The sequence below is a fragment of the Daktulosphaira vitifoliae genome, unplaced genomic scaffold (genome assembly GCF_025091365.1).
Source record: "Daktulosphaira vitifoliae isolate Bord-2020 unplaced genomic scaffold, ASM2509136v1 Scaffold_2, whole genome shotgun sequence".
Taxonomy (NCBI): domain Eukaryota; kingdom Metazoa; phylum Arthropoda; class Insecta; order Hemiptera; family Phylloxeridae; genus Daktulosphaira; species Daktulosphaira vitifoliae.
Window position 1 is genome coordinate 45,725,705 of NW_026099573.1, and position 22,601 is coordinate 45,748,305.

A 22,601-nucleotide genomic window follows, 5' to 3' on the forward strand; every position below is an offset into this window, starting at 1 on the left:
ATTTGTGTAAACAAGCAATGATAAGTAATACGTTGTATATTGCTAATCCATACGTGCAGCTGTATGAACTCATTTATGGGTTTTACGGCAAGGACCATGCAAACAAAATTAAACTATTATACGCCTCAGCGGCGTCGACATGTCACTGGCCATCGCCAACGAGACGTCTGAATTCAACTAAGTATCAAAAGAATATTACACAAGCTTTCTCCATATAATAATTAAAATTATTCAATTCTAATATTTTAAAGTAATTACTGTAGAATTTGGTTTAATATGATCTATTACAATAAAAGTGCAAAAAAGATATTGAGCTTTTCTATTAATCTTAACAATTACATTTTTTTAATTCTCATAAAATTTTTATTTTGTTGTCAATTTCAAACTTGCAAATCGAGTTAAAAGTCATGATAACAAATTCAACTTTTTTTTATTATAAACTTTCAAAAAATGTACTTATAGTAGTAATATAAAAAAAACACTTTGTTTGAAAAGAATGGGTGACAAACAAAACGAAGTACATCATAGTAAAACGAAAAATTTAGATATCAAAGACAATAATCTAAAAAAATAAAGTAATTGATCGGAAAACTCGTAATAAATAATAAATAGATAGCAATTAAAGATCTTATTAAAGTTCCACTGTGCCAATTTTCTTTTTTATCAAATGATAAATCTTATTTACCAAAAATTTATGTATTATATTAAGGAATTGATTTTGTTTTTTTACTGTTTCCTGAAAATGTTTTTTGTAACTTATACGGAAGTCTTTGTAAGGGTTTCATTTATAATTAAAGGGTAAATAAGATAAAGAGAATCTGGGTAGTACAAACAAAATATGTTAAAATTAAAAACATCCAACATGATTAATAAAATATTAATAATAATAAAAAAAATTAGGAAACCTGTTGTAAGTGGTTTTTGAGAAAGAATAATAGAGAAATATTCTGTATTATAAACAATCTACCAATTGAAAGAGGTTATTATTTTTGTAAGAGCATACTCAACCTTATTAAAATCTACTCTTTTTTTTATTACTAAATAAGTATAATAAATTACATAAACAATTTTTGTCAAAAAAAAAAAAAAAAATACATTCTAATAATAAAAAAATGTAACATATATATAAATATGATGTTATATAACAAAGACATTTTATAGCTATAATTGCTGTGTAGAGTTACCATTGTATGTATTATTATCATCATTATCATTAGAGTGGCGACGTTTTTTTTTCTGGTCTTTTAAACTATGCACATTTGAAGAGCGTTTGTACACAAATTTACTGTTAGAAAAATAGTATTCATTACAATAGAGATTAAAATTTATGACTAAAGAATAAATACCTTTCATTAATACTGTTTATGTTAGGATTAGTTGATTTATTTTTAGATTCAATTGACTGTGAATTTCTAAAGTAACTTGTCACATAATTTTGAACAATATGGTATGGTTTAATAATCAATAATTGAAAAAAATTCACTAGTAAAGTAAAATAATTGTTTAAAGTCATAATGCCTTTTTGACTGATAGATGGAACCTTTTGAATAAAAATTTACAATTATAATAAAGTTATGGTTATAAATTTAAGGACACATAATTTATAAGACAGCTTAAATTTGTTCCTCCACAAGCTATTATGTAATTATTTCCTTTTTTTTAACAAACAAAATTACTCTCACTTCAATATTCTTCAAAATACTTGTTGTCAAGTTGATAAAATAAAAGGTATTAAAAAAGCAAATAAATAATTATAACTAAGAAATATGTATAAAACTGCCAATCATATTGGATGAACTCAAATAGTATATTAAAAATTGTCAAAAAGTGACACTTTAGAATATTTTTTAAATTCCTTTTACTATGGCTGATAAACTAGTTTACAAGAAATTATCTACAAGGTGAGATTTTCTTATGGATGAGAGAAATCAACCAATAATTGGATTTTTAAACAAATTTGAGGAAAATTCAAATTTGTTGTGTTTTGTAATTTTATAAGGATTTTGCACATTTTTATGCGAGTCATATTAATATATTAATCAGTTTTATATTTACAAATCTATATTAATCTTTCACCAAACAAAGATCCCTTATGCTGAATTCAAATTGTAATTTATGATATTTTCTTTATTTTTTAAAGCTACTTTTTCCAATGTTAAGAGAAAATTATATTACCGGTTGCAAATAGATTGTTGATGATGGACATAAACATAATTCACTCAATGTTAGATGAAAATCTTCTTCTGTAAAATGTCTATGCGCAATAAATTTAATAGGCCTATCAATTAATAAAAATTAAATCTTAGAGTTAATCATATTTTTATAAAAACTAATGTTTATAACTAATTAAAATTAATATATACCCAGATGGAAGAGAAATATTGTTAATGGCATATGATTTGATTTCTTTAAGCAAAGTAGTTGTTTTAAATTCATGAATCAATGAAATATTCTTAGATGGGATTATAAACTTTATCTTTGTATTGTTAACAAATCTGAAAACATTATTATAAGTAAAAAATAATTTAATAGCATAAAATTATATGAAATATGTTAAAAATAAATTATTAAAATGCATTAGAAATTATTTCTAATGCATTTAAAAATTATTTGTTAAATGCAAATATTTAAATAATTTGAAGAAAAATCTTACATTAAGATATAATATGTTTTCACATTTTATATTATACGTACATTTTTTTGTCTAACATATCAGTTTAATTTTTACAATTTTTGAAGATGGGCTAAAGAAGTTGAAGTTTGTCAAAAGGGGCATTTTTATTTTTTTTTAAGCTTTGCTTTTCCTGTTTGATAAGTCAGGACGGTGTTAGAGTGAGTGGATGACTGACATGTGTGGAGATTAGGGAGTACTTGGCATCAAAAAAGTCCTATCAAGTCCCTAATTTATCAATTTATAGGTCCAATACAATTTAATTTAGCAAATCTTCTAAAAAAACCCAAACAAAGTGAGAGAAAATGAAATAATTTTGATATAAGGTTAAATGCAGCTGAGACAACTTACTTAATGTTAATATCTGTTTTTTTAAGTCATATGATAATATAGTAAAAAATGTTTATGCCTATTAAAATACTTTGACAGTAGAATATAAAATTAAGTAAAATATATTAAATTTATAACAATTACTTTTTTGTATCTGCAATTGTAGGAGTATTGTTTTTTTCAATTGATATATCTTTGAACATAAACTGAAATAAAACAAAAAAGTTTATAAGAAAAATACAATTTGAAATTTTAATAAAATATTTCAAAAAGATATGTATTGAAATAACCTGAATAAATAGAAAAAAGAATATTTTAATTCATTTTTAGAAATAAACAGATATTAGGTTTTACTATAATTGGATAAAATGATTAAGATGACAATGCTATTTTTTTGCTGATAAACTAATATTAGGAGTTATCATATTAAAAAATCTTTGCTAAAAAAACTTCATTATTTCAAATACATTTATATTTATTAATATTTTTACAAATTGTATTTAATTAATTCTCCAAAATAAAGAAAAATATTGACTACTTACTAAAATAACTCAAAAAATTAATTTTATATTTCAAATTTAAATGCATGAAAAATTACCCTGTTATCAATTTTTTCTAAATATTCTAAGTACTTCTTTTTTTTAATTTCTTCATATATATTGTCTAAAACATAATAAGAAAATAAAAATATTAAGTTTTATTTTGTTATAAGTGTTTAACCACCAAGTAACTCATAAAGTTAGATTAATATTCATAGGAATGCTTAAAAGGAGTAATCGTTTAGTGAGGATTATATAAGTATCTATTATATATAGGATTATTATAGGATTAATATAGGATTATATAAGATACTATATAAGTATCAAGTACAAAAAGCTGTACTATAAAGTTATATATTAAATTTTTTAAGATAATCCACAGAAATTTTAACTATCTTAATATTTTTTGCATTACACTAATTTATATTTTCTAATAAAAAATTTGGTCAATGAATTTTAAATAATAATTAAGCATGAAATCCTGTGGGTTATGTTTATTGTAGTTAACAAATATTACTAGATGCTCTTTAACATCCAAAAACAAATTTTTTGTTTCTTAAGTATCCTAAAATTAGAATTATGATAAAAATAAATTAAAATTTTTAAAACAAAATATAGGATCACATAAATTAATTAGATACCCCTATGGTGCTACAAAATTATTGTTTGAGATCTACTAGTATATTACACATAGTTTAAATAGTTATTCTACTTATATAGAGAACTTAAAATTGTGCTTAAGTTCAGTTATAAAATAAATATTTGCAAATAAAATCTGTAAATACATATGTTATCAATAACCTAATATATCATTTATGGAGTTTTTGATTGCCAAAAGTAAATCTCTTTTTAGACTAATTTGATAATTGGATGAATGAATAATATCTGATTTCTTTAGTATTCGCTGTTCAGTATTATTTTTTTCTAACACGTAAACTGATGGAATATCTATATTATGAACTGATAATAAATAGTTAAAAAAAATATTCTAAAATAATAAGTATGATATATAGATAACAAAATACACTACACAAATATTGTTTATAAAAGGATACATATCACTTTAAATTTATCGAAGCTAGAACTTATAGGATCCATCTTAAAACAAATAATAATTTCATTATTTAATAGTTCAATAATATCAGAATCTTCAAAAATATTAAAAATTTCATCATTATCTTTGCCTGGAATCAAATATTTTAAATTTTTATTAATTTTTTAGTTAAAGAAACCTCCTCTATGGTAGAGTTAGCAATATTTCATATATATTAAGATATTGACTAAATAATTATTTATTAACATTTTTACCTATGTAAATAACAAATACACAATTCTTTTGAATCATTATCTGTAAAGCATCTTTAGATTCTCCATCAAACCAATTTATACGAGACATCTTATTATGTTGACTTAATTGAATAGATTATCTAATGATTGATCTACTGAATTGTAGCTAACCTGTCAACTAATATTTCAATTAATCAATTAGAATTATTATTTTAATTTATAAAAATATATTATTTACTACTGATGTATGTACTTAATTAATTAAATTCTACCAATTCAATAATTAGTGTATCGAATCGTCAAAACAATTTAGCAGCTCATAATTAAATAAAAAAATGTTCTAATATTTATATACAGTGATAAAGTGATATCACTTGTATTGTAAGTATTGATAAAATAAATTGGGGCGCGTACAAATCGGGATAATTATTCGGTAGGATCAGTGGTAAAATTGGTCTTTTATGATCAAATATTTATCAATGTAAGAATATTGGTAGTAATGTGAATTATCAGAAACCGTACTTTTTGTGATTGATATAGTGTAAGAATGATAAAAAAATCCGGGAAACATGATACGAGAAAATACAAATAAATAATAAATTTACATAGATGACACTGATCAGTAATCGGATTCCGAATATTTTGATATATTAAATTACGTGTAAAACATTTGAAGTGTATTTAAGAATAATTTTTCAAGAATTCCAACCTTCTAGATTTATCATTTTATAAAGATATTACCTTTATATCGATGACTTATGATTTAAATAATTATATTGAGAACCAGTGGCATATCCAAGGGATCTAAAAGGTTAAACTCTCTATTGAAAAATGTTGAGAATATCTAATACCCTCATATACTGATAAGAACAATGGAATACCCTTTTCTTGCTTATTGAAAATCATGCATAAAACAAACTTAAGGGGGAATATTACAGTGTTATATAACCCATATAGAACGTAAAACTATATAAGGTTTCACCTTAAAATAAAATATATATTTTAGCTTCGATGCGAAGCTGAGAAGGTATTGGTTTTACTAAGATGTGTTTTTTTTTTTTTTTTGTGTCTGTTACCACTTTTTCTCAGCTCTCACCGAACCGATTTCTTTTAATGATACGTCAAACGATCACAAATCGTATCTAGTCGAAGACATTACCCTCAAAAATTGAAAAAAATTCCCTCGTTCCCCGTAAATGGAGGAAACCTCCAAAAAAATTACAAATTTAAAAATCGCTAATTTTCGAAAATTTTTCAATTTTTTTTACTTAAAAGTGCCATAACTTTTTCAAAAATGAACATATCAATATAATTCTTTTTTTTATAGATGCATGATGTCATTACCTATCATTTGGTATATTTTTTTTATAAATCTGACTTTTTACCTGCCCACAGGGGGGGATTTAAAATGACAACTTTTTTACAAAAAATTAATTTTTTCAACTTAACTTTTGAAAGTGTTCCAGAAGGTCTGACACTTTTATATATATCTTAAATTAAAGCTAATGTAATATACTTTATTATGGTAAAAAAAAATTTCGGACTTTATTTTATCTTCATGGTGAAAACAGACATTAAACTTAATAAAAAAAATACGATTTTTGTAAAAAAATTCTTTTTTATATTTTTAACTTTATAATGCTATAACTTTTTGAAAGATGTATGGATCAATATAATTCTTTTTTTTGTAGATGCATGATGTCTTTACCTATCATTTGGTATATTTTTTTTATAAATCTGACTTTTTACCTGCCTACAGGGGGGGATTCAAAATGACAACTTTTTCACAAAAAATTGACTTTTTCAACTTAAATTTTGAAAGTGTTCCGGAAAGTCTGACACTTTTATATATATCTTAAATTAAAGCTAATGTAATATACTTTATCATGGAAAAAAAAAATTTCGGACTTTATTTTATCTTCAAGGTGAAAATGGCTACCAAATGCTATTATTGTGTGAAAATTCTCAATTTTATTTTTTACATTTTTAACATTATAATGCTATAACTTATTGAAAAGTGTATTGATCAATATAATTTTTTTATGGGAAATACTATTTTCTAATAATCTCTTTTTTATTCGACATACTTTGTCTTAATCAGGATATTAATAAGGAACTAGCAGTTTATGAAGCTTTTGGAATAATCCACCAATTTTTTAAAATTAAACACTATCTAAAGATTTGCATCGAAGCGTTTTTTTTTGATAGTGATTTTAATCACTGTCAGATATCATTATACTTGATCCATCTATGCCACGTCACCACTGTGCCGCGACCCCCCTGTGCTGGGTTTTTTTATCAACATTTTTATATTACTTTTCGGGAACCCTCCTCTCACATAAACAAGAAAATCTAATTAAAAAAGATTTTAGAAAATAAATTAGAAAAATTAGTGTTTATCTACCCTTGGACATCAATTATTATTTAAAGAAACAATACTTAACCTGACACACAAAACATATTAAGACGTAAAATGTTTTTGTTAGCTTCGATGCGAAGCTGAGAAGGTATTAATTTTACGATGATGCGTTTTTTTTTATTTATTTATTTTTTTTTTTTTGTGTCTGTATACGCTTAATCTCAGCTCTCGCTGGACCGATTTTCATGAAAAATATGTCAAAAGATCACAAATTGTATCTAGTCGAAGACATTACCCTCAAAAATTGATAAACTTCCCTCGTTCCCCGTAAACGGGGGAAATCCCCACAAAAATTACAAATTTAAAAATCGCTAATTTTCGACATTTATTCAATTTTTTTGACTTAAAATTGCCATAACTTTTTTAAAAATAACCGAATGATTATATTTTTTTTTATAGATACCTTAGGTATTTACTTATCATATTATATATTTTTGTGAACATTTGACCCTTTACCAGAAAGGGTTTCAAAATGGTAATTTTTTTACAAAAAATTAACTTTTTCTTTTTTTTTACCAACGGTAGCGACGTACAGTTGCCGAGTCGGTAAAACTTGTGATTACTATTACTTCTATTTAAGTTTTCTATTACAATAATAAATATAGTTAAAAAAAACTAAAAAAACACGCTTTTAAAGCACATCGAACTTAAAGGTTAAAAATAATTTTTCATGATTACTGTGTACACATCCAAACTTGGCATTAATACCATGATAAGAAATTAGATAAGGCAATTGTTACTTATCACTCTCATTCAAAAGTATACTGAAAAGATAGCGTTTTCTTCTGTCCTTTTCTCAATACGTATTTCAATGTTTAATACCGTAAAATAATACATGAAAATTCAAATTTTCACAAACTTCAAAACGCTACAGAATATTTACTACTCAATATTAATAAGATATTTTTTTACTAAAATTTTTCTTAAATTCTACTCTACAAAATAGCTATCTTAGATTTTTTTTTTACATTTTATTTAAAANAGATTTTTTTTTTTTTACATTTTAGTTTAAATTTAAAAATAAATAATATTTTTAATAAAATGTATAAAAATTAATTATTGAGATATAGCTATGGACCTAACGTATAACTATTATTTAAAAAAAAAATCAGCTAAAAATATTAACTGAATCAAAAGTTATTGAAGTTGTCAGTGAGTGGTGGGACACTCTGTATAATATTGATGACAAGCACGCGTGTACGGGTACGATAACCAAAAATAGTTTTATACAGAAGTAGTGTTGTGTTGTGTGGTGAGCGAGGCGTAGGGTAGGGTGAATGCGTTATGACAGTCTAGTCTCAAGGCCATAGACGATGGAATATGCGATAACGCGTGGAGAGTTACAAACATACATACATACATACATACAGGTGAAACTAATATAAGCGTGTTAAAAATGCAATAAAATATTGAGCTATTCTGATAAATTTACTACAAATAGTATTTATAAAACTTCCTAACTGCATATTAATCTTAACGATATAATTTTTTTAATTCTCCTAAAATTTTCTATTTAATGATGACAATTTTAAACTTGCAAATTGAGCTAAAAGTTAGGGTAATAAATTAATTTTTTTTTAGTATAAACTTTCACAAAAATAAACTTTAAAGGATTAAAAAAATTGGTTTAATATGTCATTTTCCTTATTTTTAACATATTAATAATCAAAATCAGTATTAATAGTTTTTTTAACACGCTTTTATTAGTTTCACGTGTATGTTTGTTGTTGTTTGTTGTTTGTAAGTTTGTAACTCTCCAAACGCCACGCGTTATCGCATATTCTGTCGTCTAGACTAGACTGTTATACGCATTCACCCCTCCCCACGCCTCGCTCACAATACGACGGTACACTATTCCTATAAAAATTTATTTTTAGTTATCGTACCCGTACACGCGTGCTTGTCATCAATATTATATATATGTAAACAAATTTTTATTTTGACTGACCAATAACGCCCGCGTCTAATGCGCCTTACGTATATATATATATATTCCTACCGCCGTTTATACCTCGGGTATAACGTTAGTCCGACCCGCCCGGCCATAAAACACAGCTATACTTAGTGCATGATACTTTTACGTAGTTAAGTCGCATTATTTGTATAAATATATATATTCTAATTACTATTAAAATTAATATATTAACACGATTTATTCTAATTAAGAGATATAAAGTATTCATTCCGATTACGAGGGATGATTTCCGTATCGTCATTTTTCGTCACTACCTCCACGTTCCGGGAGTGAGTAATTTACGCGCCTGCTGCTTTCCTTGGATGTGGTAGCCGTTTCTCAGACTCCCTCCCCAGAATCGAACCCTGATTTCCCGTTACCCGTAACAACCATGATATTGATAGTAACTACTATCATAACATGAAACTAAAAAGTAAAAAATAAATATAGTTTAAAAAACTAAAAAAACACGCTTTTAAAGTACATCGAACTAAAAAGTTAAAAATAATTTTTAAAATAATTATGAACAAAAAATACTAGTATTATTGTGATAAAAGCGTGGGTGCTTTGTGCCATATTTTTCGTATATTGAGCGCCCGACGCTTTTATCACAATAATACTAGTATTTTTTGTTCATAATTATTTTAAAAATTATTTTTAACTTTTTAGTTCGATGTACTTTAAAAGCGTGTTTTTTTAGTTTTTTAAACTATATTTATTTTTTACTTTTTAGTTTCATGTTATGATAGTAGTTACTATCAATATCATGGTTGTTACGGGTAACGGGAAATCAGGGTTCGATTCTGGGGAGGGAGTCTGAGAAACGGCTACCACATCCAAGGAAAGCAGCAGGCGCGTAAATTACTCACTCCCGGAACGTGGAGGTAGTGACGAAAAATGACGATACGGAAATCATCCCTCGTAATCGGAATGAATACTTTATATCTCTTAATTAGAATAAATCGTGTTAATATATTAATTTTAATAGTAATTAGAATATATATATTTATACAAATAATGCGACTTAACTACGTAAAAGTATCATGCACTAAGTATAGCTGTGTTTTATGGCCGGGCGGGTCNTGTAACTCTCCAAACGCCACGCGTTATCGCATATTCCGTTGTCTAGACTAGACTGTTATACGCATTCACCCCTCCCCACGCCTCGCTCACAATACGACGGTACACTATTCCTATAAAAATTTATTTTTAGTTATCGTACCCGTACACGCGTGCTTGTCATCAATATTATATATATGTAAACAAATTTTTATTTTGACTGACCAATAACGCCCGCGTCTAATGCGCCTTACGTATATATATATATATTCCTACCGCCGTTTATACCTCGGGTATAACGTTAGTCCGACCCGCCCGGCCATAAAACACAGCTATACTTAGTGCATGATACTTTTACGTAGTTAAGTCGCATTATTTGTATAAATATATATATTCTAATTACTATTAAAATTAATATATTAACACGATTTATTCTAATTAAGAGATATAAAGTATTCATTCCGATTACGAGGGATGATTTCCGTATCGTCATTTTTCGTCACTACCTCCACGTTCCGGGAGTAAGTAATTTACGCGCCTGCTGCTTTCCTTGGATGTGGTAGCCGTTTCTCAGACTCCCTTCCCAGAATCGAACCCTGATTTCCCGTTACCCGTAACAACCATTATATTGATAGTAACTATTATGATAACATGAAACTAAAAAGTAAAANAAAAAATAAGTATTTACATATAAATAAATATAGTTTAAAAAACTAAAAAAACACGCTTTTAAAGCACATCGAACTAAAAAGTTAAAAATAATTTTTAAAATAAGTTTAAAATAATTATGAACAAAAAATACTAGTATAATTGTGATAAAAGCGTGGGTGCTTTGTGTCATATTTTTCGTATATTGAGCGCCTGACGCTTTTATCACAATAATACTAGTATTTTTTGTTCATAATTATTTTAAACTTATTTTAAAAATTATTTTTAACTTTTTAGTTCGATGTGCTTTAAAAGCGTGTTTTTTTAGTTTTTTAAACTATATTTATTTATATGTAAATACTTATTTTTTAATAATAAGTAATAATATTAAAACTTATAAGTGTTAGAAAAAGTTTAAATGCACATTTAAAACATTGCGAAAAGTTGATTTAGAAAGGTATATATTTGTTTCTAATGAAATTTCCATGTAGTCCAGTGTATATAACTTACAACTTTGTTATAAGTAACAAACTTTTATTGAAAAGTATTGCTTCAAGCCCTTTAAATTTTTATACGCGTTAAAAGTAAAGAAATATACAACTACTTTATTATTTTTATAATATCTCCGTAAAAATTAAAATATTAAATTATTGAATATCAATTTAATACTAAATTTAATTATTATAATTATTATTTATACATATATTATAATTAAAAATCAAATAGTTAATCGGGATAAAATGAAGGGAATAAGAGTTATTGTTGTTTTTGAAATAATCTACCAATTTCTTAAAATTAAACATTATCTACAGATTTGCATCGAAGCGTTTCTTATGATAGTGATTTTAATCACTGTCAGATATCATCTATACTTGTCCCAACTATGCCACGTCCATACTGTGCCGCGATCCCACTGTGCTACCGTTTTTTTTTTTTGATAAAATTGTCATTTTGAAGTTTGCCCTGTGGGTAAGTAAAGGGTCCAGTTTTTACCAAAAATATAAAAAATTATCTATGAAATTGAATATCCTTCTTTTACACACATCGTTATCATTTATGTATCCACAAATACTATACAGACCTTAAAGTTTAAGGCTTAAGAGGACGCCACACAGAACGTAAAACGTATTCAACGCTCCAGAGATAGCGTTGTTTTCCGTATCTGTGACGACCACGCCTTCCGTCATTTCAAAATAACCTCCTCGCGCATTCGTCGTTCGGAATTAGTGCATCATTCATAGTTTGACTGTCTTACATCGCATATCGTTTAGTAACATTGATTTGCGTTTCATTAGTAACTTAATGTCATTGAGTATAGATATCTAACTATCAGTGGTGGCTCGGTCGACGGGACGATCGTACCCCCTTTCTAAAATTAATTAAAAGAAGAAAATTTATTGTAGATTCTTCATTCTACATTTTTATTAAAATTGCAAATTTTTAAATAGTAAAATAGTTATTGTCGTGTGCGAGCATTAAAGTTGTTTTCCTTCATTATATACGAATACGCATGCACACACGAGCAATATGCAAAAACGTATATTATAAGCGTAGTTCCAAATCGTGTGTGTGTGGGTACCGTTAAGCTGCAATCTTATGTAAGGGTTTTGGACGACCCGCAGCGTCGTCCATACAGTAAAATATTCGTATTTTTAGAATTAACTACGTGTATGCACGTCGTTATAGTTTGTTATTAGCAATTAGCTCTCACCGAACAGATTTCTTTCAACAATACGTCAAAAGATCACAAATCATATCTAATCGAAGATATTACCCTCAAAAGTTGAAAAAATTTCCCTCTTTCTCCGTAAATGGAGGAAATCTCCAAAAAAATTACAAATTTAAAAATCGCTAATTTTCGACTTTTCTCAATTTATTTTCCTTAAAACTGTCACAACTTTGTTAAAAATGACTAAATCAATATAATTTTTTTTCTTATAAATGCACAATAACTTTACCTATCATTTAGTATAATGATTTTATAAATGTAACCTTTCACTTGCCCACAGGGAGGATTCAAAATGACAACGTTTTCACAAAAAATTATTTTTTTCAAGCTCACTTTTGAAAGTGTTCGAAAAGTATGACACTTTTATACATATATTAAATTATAACTAATAAAATATACTTTATCATGAAAAAAAAAAATCGGATTTTATTTTGTATTCATGGTGAAAACAAACATCAAAGTTAATAAAAAAAATACGATTTTTGTAAAAATATTCTTTTTTATATTTTTAACTTTATAATACTATAACTTTTTGAAAAATGTATGGATCATTATATTTTTTTTAGTTCTGTTTAAGCCTATACAATAAGTGTAGCTATTGTTGTTTTTTATCTTATCGTTGTTCGGCGGCTGCATAGTTGTCCGGTTTTAAAATCGATCAGTTTACCTTTGTAAAGCGCACCGCTCGCGTACAAATAAAATACGCATATCTATTTTTTTGTCTTTTACGTTTTTATTTAATTTTATCGAAGATCTTTTAGTAGTAAGAGATCACGCCAAAACAAGTTCTATTTATGTTTATATATTATTAATAAACACATATAAGGCGTGGTGTGGCGCGGTGGTTACACTAATTGTTGACAAAAGTCTAATGTTAAGTCGCGCCTACCGCCGTAGGTAAACGGATGGGTGCGCTTCTACGGAGGTTAAAAAGCACCATGTTGCCAGTGCAGAAGGCAACGGGAAACCACTGCACTTAATTTCCCTAGGATATACCACCATTGGTAAAACGACAAGGCGAGACCTTTAGAAGAGAGAGATATACATATATATTCATATATTATCTTTTATAAATCATAAAACTTGTAATCAGAATGTAAATAATAAAATAGGAGATCATGTAGCTTTTAGAATAATCGATTAATTTTTTAAAATTAAACACTGTCTATAGATTTGCATCTAAATGTTTTTTTATGATAGTGATTTTAAACACTGTCAGATATCATATATACTGGATCCAACTATGCCACCCCACTGGGCTAGGTTTTTTTTTTCAATCATAATATCAAATTCAAAATAGGGGTTCCCATCTAAGAAAACTCAAGTTAATGTATTTAAAATTTGAAAGGATGAAAAATATCATGTTTTTACTACATATAATAGTAGAGTTTATTGAATCAAACAATATTTTCCTTATCAAAAATTAAATATTTTCCATTGTTAGCGAAAAAAATGAGTGTTTTAACTTTAATTAATCACTCTGTATACATGGTGATCAGTTTATCATAAACCACTTGATTACTCGCCATATAAATAAAATATCGAAAAAATGAAGTTTGATTTCTTTTAGTTACTTATAATTCTCGATTTATTTTGAGATATTTATACTTAAAAAAAATTAAATAAAAATCTTGAAGGTAGTTTTTTGAATATTTGTGCGTTATATTTTTAACTAGGTATAATTTGGAATCTTTTGATGTATTATACAAAAATATTGGTCCAATAAGAACTAATATTAAATCGTAATTCATTAGCGACTGAAAGCGTTTTCATTAAAGACGTCGTGACTTCAAAATCTCACCGCAAAACCGCGAATAATTTCTACGGTGTCTAGGTAGAGCTTTCAAATAAAAGAAATTTATCGAAATCTGAGCATGCCAAGTACCTTCACTAAAAAACACGGATTTGTCGTAACTTTATTAGATCAGTAAGGAAATTTTTATACACCTCGATATTATCGATAGACAGAATTGATGATTGCAAAATCAAATAATGTTTTACTGTGACATATAAATAAATATTTCTATTTTTCGGAGAATTGAAACTGTCGCTATAATGGGACATTAAGATAACGCCACGGTCACTGACGACAACTCGCTGCTTGTGGTACGATTTTTGTCCACTCGACTAAAAAGCGCAGTTTTTTACATTTATTCTTCATTTTTATGTTTGACTTATAATTGATCTAATCCTGTTAGATTTCATCTTAGAGTTTTGAAATTTCGGGAAGGCGAAGAATGTAACATTTTGAAATGTTTGTAATGGGCTTTTTAGGATATCACTATTCATAAATAAACTGTTTAAGTTAAAAAAAAAAAAACTTGTATCTTTACAAAAATGTTACGGCTAGAATATAAATCTTAAGAAAAAAAGCCCATTACAAACATTTCAAAATATTGTTTTTAAATATCCTCAAAATTTCAAATTTCTACGATCACTTTAGACCGTGTAATAAAGATTATACTTTTGATAGTTTTTAAGCCTAAAATTACCGCGGTGTGGCGTCCTCTTAAACAGTATTATTTCTTAGGATATTAATTGTAATGATGTGTATTTTAAGATGCTTAAAATATATTTAAAGTAAAATAAATATATATATTATATAAAGTATATATTTATATACTAAATATAGAAATGTTCGTAAATTCGGTTCAATTATGTTTCTTACTATATAAAGTTTGTTTTTTTTACATTAGCTGCTTAATTTCCCTTGAAATAATATTATTTTATATTTTTCTAGCTTCGATAAGAAGCTGAAAAAGTATTAACCTTACTATTATGATTTTTTTATGTTTGTCGCCATTTTTTCTTAGATTTTTCAGATTAATTTGTGATCAGGAACTTATGTTATTACTATTAACTGTAAATTTATAATAAAAGCTCAATACTGAAATAAATAACATGAATAAAAATCGTAGTAATCATTTCTATGTAACTCTTGGTGTTTAAATGGATGCTACTATTAAATTTCTCAATTAAAAACATGTAAATTATTATTATTATTATCATCATTACATTATTATTAGAGATACATTTCATACAAAATTAGCCATAGGATCGTCATCTCTTCGCTTTTTCATATGGTAGGCTTCGATTTCTTCTTCAGTGGGTTTAGATACTTCATACATACTATTGTATGGTCTTTTTCTCTCATCCATTTTCATTATTCTATCAACTTCTTTTAAGCGTTCTTCTTCTTTTTCTAAAGCTTTTTTTAATACATCTTTCATTTCTTTTTTAGACTTCTTTTTTTTATCCTTCTTATTCTTTTTATGTTTTTCTTTAGATTTTTTTCTTTCTGATTCAGATGCTGTTGATGATGAATTAGAAGCTGAAGGTTGTGATGATAAATCAATAGACGATAACTTATTTTCAGAATCATTCAATTTTGGAATATGATTTTCAACTATGGGTACTATTTTTCCTAATTCAGGTATAATTTTAGATAACTCAATACCAGCTTTACCAGTACAATATGAGTTTTGTACAAGGGATCGACAACATTTATAGCCCCATTCTCCTGATTCCCAAAATGATCCCCAAACAGATAAATGATTGGTTGGATACACATCTTCTTCATAACGGGAACGTACAACCCCTTTATTTTCTCCCTAAAAAAAGAACAATAATGCAATATTTAAAATTAATAAATTATATAATAATAATTATAATTCATTTAATAAAACACACAATAATAATGAAAAGTATAAACAAAATATTTTGCCTCTAATAAGAAAAGCTTATGGAAAAGACTAGAAGAGTTCTTACAACTATAGGAAACAACAATCTGCATGACGAGTTCAATGAAAATATAAAAAAAATTGATTATATATGCAGTAGCAACGAACATGGTCTTAAGCAGTATGATGATTCCACACAAAAACATTCATAAATAGACTTGGAAATTGCCTTTTGAATAGTAGACCACATAATCGTAGACTGACAAATAACTCTAAACGTGGAAGAAGTGAGAAGTATGAGGGGTTGTAGAATGATTTCTGATTGTTTCTTCGTAAAGACAAAGATTAAAAACTTAATATTTTGCTTTATAAAAAACAACAGATTCTTCTTCCTCTCCTTAATCCCAACTACTTGAGGTCGGTCACCGTTATCCTAAACTTTCACTTGACACAATATCCCACATCATTTACGCTCACATTAGCTGTCCTCAAATCGCATTCAATAGCAACCCTCCATCCCTTTTTTGATCTTCCTCTACCTCTTCTTCCTACATTATTAATTTCAATAATTGTTCTTATAGCTTCTGATTTTTCTCTCCTCATATCATGACCAAACCATTTAAATCTATTTTCTCTCATCTTATCTACGATTGACACTACACCTATACTCCCTCTTATATGCTCATTCCTTATCTTATCTTCTCTAGTCACTCCACTCATCCATCTAAGCATTCTCATCTCTGCTCTACTTTCTTATCATATGCCCAAAACTCTGAACCATACATCATAGTTGGCCTCATTATAGTCTTGTAGAATTTACCTTTCAGCCTCACTGGAATTCTTTTATTGCATAAGACACCAGACGCTTCTCTCCACTTCAACCACCCGCACTAAATTCTGTGTCTTACATCCTCGTCAACACCACCACTCTTTTGCACAACTGACTTTAAATACTTAAAACTCTCCACCTCTCCAATCACGTCCTCGCCTATTGTCACTGACCTCCTCATTTCACCTACCTCGTGTTTTCCTTTGTCAAACTCGTACTCTATATACTCTGTCCTACACTTTTTACCCTGGTACAAGTACCATCATATCCTCTATTATATTAATGTACCTATTCGGGACTCTTTTTCTCATTAATGACCACATTAAAACCTCTCTCATCCAAATCAATAAATACCATATACAGCTTTTCCTCTTTTCCCTAAACTTTTCAATTAGTTATCTCGCATAAAATACTGGCTCCATTGTTGACTTACCAGGTATAAATCACACCTATATAGCATATAAATACACCTATATGTAAAGGTATGTCACCTTTACCTTTAAATATCAGCATCAAATACTATTCCTCCATTAATTTGGTATTTTCCCTTCTAATAAGATTTTATTTAAAAGTTCCTTCAATCACCTGATGCCAACACCGCCTATATTTTGCATACTTCTACTAGCACTTCATCTGGTCCTACTGCTTTATTCTTATTCATTGTTGCCACAGCCACCCATACCTCTTTCTCACTAATTAAATCTACCAGTCCCTCATTTCACGAGATATCTTCTAATATCTCTTTTGGGTACTTCTCATTCAATAATTTTTCAAAATACTCAATTCACCTTTTTTTCACATCATCATCACTCGAGAGTACCTTATTATAAACACTTTTTATACACCTTATTTAATGATAATCTTTAGACCTTTTCACTCTTATTTTTGCAAGTCTATAGATTTCCTTCTCGACTTCCTTTGTTCCTATATAATATATATATATATATTATAATATCGCTGAAATTCAGTACAATATCATTACCCAAAAATATATCAAGACAAACCCTAATTAATACATGATTTAAGTTAAAATCATATAGACATTTATTAAACCATAAAATATACCCATGAGACTATTCATAAGACATTAAGCATTAAAATATTTAGTATTTATATTTTATTTATTAATTAATATTAATATCACCACAAATAATATGCAATTTTCTCATTTTAAGTAGTTAAAAGCTCTTAAAAATTTTCATTACAACGATTTTCTGTTAATATACTCAGTAAACAATAAATACATGTTAAATAAAATGCAAAAATATTACTTTCATTAAAATAATATAAAAAACTACTATAACTTATTAGACCATCATTAATCAAATACATATTATTATTCTATCAATTTATTTAGCTCTTTAAAAAAAATTATAATTATTATTATAATCAATTTTAAAACCAATAGACATTTTCAAGCCATGTTTCAATTAAAACAATAACATCTCAAATAGAACAGTACTATCATTTAAATATATAATTAATTCATCAAAATGTTTACTAATACTATGAATATTCTAACTTAATACTGATTAATCATGTGACTTATTTATAATACCATCTAAAATATAAATAACATTTAATAAGTAAATTATTACAATCATAATTTATAAAATATAAATTATTACTTTGTAAACTTTCCATAATTATAGGAAATTTATGCAATTATTTTTTTTATTTTGTTTTAATTACTGAAGAATTTCAAAGTTAGTGATTTTAAAAACTTGTCCTCATTCTTCTACTCATATAAAAATTCCTCCTTGACTAGCCCATGTTATAAGTATAGACTTTAAATACATCCTTAAATATCTATAGTAGTTTTTTATTAGACTGTGTTAGTTGATCATTAATATATATAGCTACTAGAAATAATATATAACTAGAAAGTTTTGAGTGTAAAACACTTGCAATTAATGGATTAACTTCTAAAATAGAGTTTAACTTTATTCATAATTAAATCTTTAGTTGTTTTTGAGGTTAAACGTATAAAAATATTGCCTTTTTTCGTTTTCATGTGATTTACCTTTGAGAATCAATTATATCGAAATTCCAAGAATATTTTACCTATTTAAAATTTGGTTTTTTTTTTTTTTTGTAATAGTAGATGGGTGAAATGTAGACTTGTATGTATTACAAACCACCATTTTGGAAGAGGAAACACTAGCATAAAACTTTCCACAGAGGATATAGATGACAAATTAAAGACCTGGAGCAACAATAAGTCATGTTCATTTTTTGTTCAAAATAACTTTATTTTTGTTATCAAATAGAAAAAAATTATCTGTATTGGTATATTAATTAATTTTGATATATTTGATTTTTATATATAGAGTTATAATACTGATGGACATGTCTTATTGTCTTTTCAATACACCAATAAGACATTTCTGGACTTATATTTTGTTTGCTGAAAAATTGGAAAATAATGAACATGGCTCATTTTTGCATTAAAATTATTTATAATTTTATATTAAGTTATTAAAAATAAAAAAAACAATAACATATTACCTTTATAACATCGCCTCTTCTCGAATATTCTACATACTCTTCGGTTTGAGCTAATAAGAGCTGTATTGGAGGAGTTTGCATGTGCTCTTCTCCTCCATATTTTGCTAAAACTGTATTTTCAGTTTTTTTTTTGAAACGATCTTTATGAGTTTCATATTCTTTTTTAAGCTGTTCTAATTTTGTAGGTTCTGCTAAAAGATGAACATCAACACCTCGTTCATATGCTTCCCATGCAAATAATTGAGCTTGGGCATGTTTTGTAGTATCACCAGAGTATCGCACAAAATTTTCACCTGCATATTCCACTCTTAATTCATCAATTAAATTATTTGTTAATAAATTTTATTATCTCAATTTAAAGTTATTAAAAGTCATACTTACTGATCAGGATCTTCTCCAGGCTTATGAGGGTTATCTCTCATAGCTCGAGTTTTAGGATCATAATATGCTGAAGACAAATCTAAATTTCTAAGATACTTTGCAGTATCTTCTCTTATTCTCAAATTTCTTACAGTAATACGTTGTTTGCTGTCCACTTTAGTTCCAGGCATATCAAAATCATCTACATATTTATCTTCATCATCTTCACCAGCAGAACTATTACCCTATAAATCAATTTATCAAATAAATTATTAAAAATAATAAAATTTATTATTAAAATAATCACTTCTTTTTCATCATCATTTAGTTTTTGTGCACGAAGTTCTCGTTTGGCTTCTTCAATTTTTTGATATTGTTCAATTATAGTTTTATGCTGTGCTGGATCATATCCTGCCCAACGATCACGTTTACCATCAAAATCTTGATTAAGCACTGGTTGAACATGTTCATCAGGGGCTATATTCATATTATTATAAGCAGCCCCTATTTTTCGAGGCCTTTCAAAACAATCTTTTTTTGTGTGTGTCATTGCACCACAATTTTCACAAGCACCTTTTCGAAACTTTGTGCTTATTGATTCCTAATTTTTTTTTTAAATATTATACCTGTACTAAAAAATGGAGTAATAATTACTTACAGTGTTAACACCTCTTTTATACCATTCATTTAAACTGGAATATTCTTGTGGTTTATCTGGAACACGTTGATGTTTAAGGGTAGGACCTCCAGCAGTACCATAATACCATGGTGCAGATGATATATATTGAGGTATATGTGGATTAATATCTTTTCCTTCTTCATCAACAGCTGCTGGGGCTGTTCCAGCCTTTAACACAACGAATAAGAATTAAATTTGGTAACATAATTACTATCATTACTATTCTAAATAAAAATATAGAATAAAAAAAAGATAATGAAATCAAAATACTTTTCGCGCTTCTTCCAATTCTTTAGCTTTTCTCCAGTCTTCACGAGATTTTTTTTTTGGTTCTTCTTCATCTTCAGATTTTATTTTTAATACTTCTGATATTGTTGCCATAATTAATTTTTGTATTTACTTAAATACTATCGAGTATAATAATGGTTACACATTAAACGATTGATATGATAATATTTTGATCATATTTGATTGGAGTTCTTATCATAAAAATTCAAAACTTTGAAGGCTATACAAATACAAAAAATGCTTATCAGGAATTAAATTATAGAGAATAGTTTATTATGAAACAATATGTAATAGGAATGATATTTTAAAAACTCATATTTCTGAGGAAGATATTTGAAAAGAAATTAATTTGGAGAAACTGTATACATATTGATAAAATTAGTAAAGAAAATATTAAACTGTAAATTATACTTCCAAACCATACTAATTGGGAAAATATTTCTGAGATCTTGGAAAATGTATTATCAAATGATAATAGATAATAATTTTCGTCCATAAATTAAAATTAGCCCGTTTTATAAAATAATAAAAAGGACTGAATAATCTTAACTATTCAATTGGCAAAAAAAAAAGTTGATTTTAAATTGAGAAATCACTATTTTAACAAACAAAACTAGAATCCATACGAAATCTGTTACATAATCCAGAGGACACATTATTTTAGCATTTGCATATCTAGGGGATTAGTCGCCTTGACGTCATGGTTTTTTTAGACCTTAGTTGGGTTTATACATTTTACAAATGACGATTTTATATTTCACTATGATTTTCTTTTTGTGTTTAAAATATATTTTAAATACCTTGAGTATAATAAAATAAAAAATTAGTAGGTATTATCTAGCTATTAATTAATTTATAATAATGTTATGTATAAAAAATCTAATTTCTAGAGTGCATCCATTTAACGAGTGTGAAGTGAGCAATTTCTTATCAATTTAAAAATGCGGTAACAACTTCGTTACCAAATACATGGTACTAACTGAAGTCGCTAGAGGCCGCTATAATACACAACTTTAAGAAAATATTATGTTATTAACTGTTTCCACTAGAGGCCACTATAATAAGCAACAACTTCAAGAAAATATTGTTCCTAAATGATGACGATAGAGGCCGCTATAATAACTCACGAATGTAGTAAAACAATTTGTTATTCAATTTAAAATTTTGAAAAAACATATATGCAAATGTAAATACATTTATCCCCCCTAAACAACCTTCCTAGAATTTATTTTCTTGAATTTTGTTATTTCTAAAGTAGTGGCCGGGCACTACAGGCACGCTTACAATAATAACTAATAGATTGATTATAAACAAAGAATACTAATTTTTTATACATAATTCTAAATAAATAATTCACTAAAGCAATATTAATTACAATTTAGTAACACACCTTGTAACATAATAAAGTTATCATGAGTATAAGGTCACAGGTAACCATATTCAAACAGTGCGCGTCGTATATCTGTAGGGTTAGTGTTGCATATACACACATAATTAGTTATTAGACAAATCATTTTCCCTACCACCTGTGAGCCTTGACCATACCTCATTAGAATGGTCACGCTGTCACCTACCCTTTCCCATTGGCAATCGAGTCGGCTTTGGAAAGTATGGTTATGTT

General features: G+C 27.1%; 2 protein-coding genes and 1 long non-coding RNA gene across 6 annotated transcripts in view; all 3 read right to left on the bottom strand.

Moving 5' to 3' along the window:
- Positions 1-494: 494 nt before the first annotated feature.
- Positions 495-5,284, bottom strand: LOC126899152 (UBX domain-containing protein 4-like). Of its 4 annotated transcripts, none has more exons than XM_050673748.1 (10): positions 5,100-5,284; positions 4,849-5,005; positions 4,596-4,724; positions 4,342-4,500; positions 3,600-3,664; positions 3,146-3,207; positions 2,364-2,507; positions 2,176-2,278; positions 1,347-1,540; positions 495-1,285 (listed from the first exon to the last, which is right to left on the bottom strand). In XM_050673748.1, exons 2-10 carry the CDS (start codon positions 4,934-4,936, stop codon positions 1,162-1,164), a joined length of 1,068 nt encoding a protein of 355 aa, XP_050529705.1. In that variant the 5' UTR covers positions 4,937-5,005; positions 5,100-5,284; the 3' UTR covers positions 495-1,161. The 4 variants fall into 4 exon arrangements, with proteins under 4 accessions (XP_050529705.1, XP_050529704.1, XP_050529703.1 ...); XM_050673747.1 differs by having other exon boundaries at positions 5,066-5,284; XM_050673746.1 differs by having other exon boundaries at positions 497-1,285; positions 5,081-5,283.
- Positions 5,285-5,851: 567 nt separating this feature from the next.
- Positions 5,852-22,601, bottom strand: part of LOC126899191 (uncharacterized) — a 154,180-nt gene continuing 137,430 nt past the window's right edge. The window contains exon 2 of the long non-coding RNA XR_007702514.1: positions 5,852-6,576. This is a non-coding gene — a long non-coding RNA (uncharacterized LOC126899191). The remainder of the gene's footprint in view (positions 6,577-22,601) is intronic.
- On the bottom strand, positions 15,612-21,179 carry LOC126899140 (pre-mRNA-splicing factor SLU7). The gene is made up of 6 exons (XM_050673715.1): positions 20,963-21,179; positions 20,672-20,860; positions 20,321-20,614; positions 20,035-20,258; positions 19,654-19,960; positions 15,612-16,247 (listed from the first exon to the last, which is right to left on the bottom strand). The coding sequence occupies exons 1-6, from the start codon at positions 21,071-21,073 to the stop codon at positions 15,672-15,674; spliced, it is 1,701 nt and encodes a 566-aa protein (XP_050529672.1). The 5' UTR covers positions 21,074-21,179; the 3' UTR covers positions 15,612-15,671.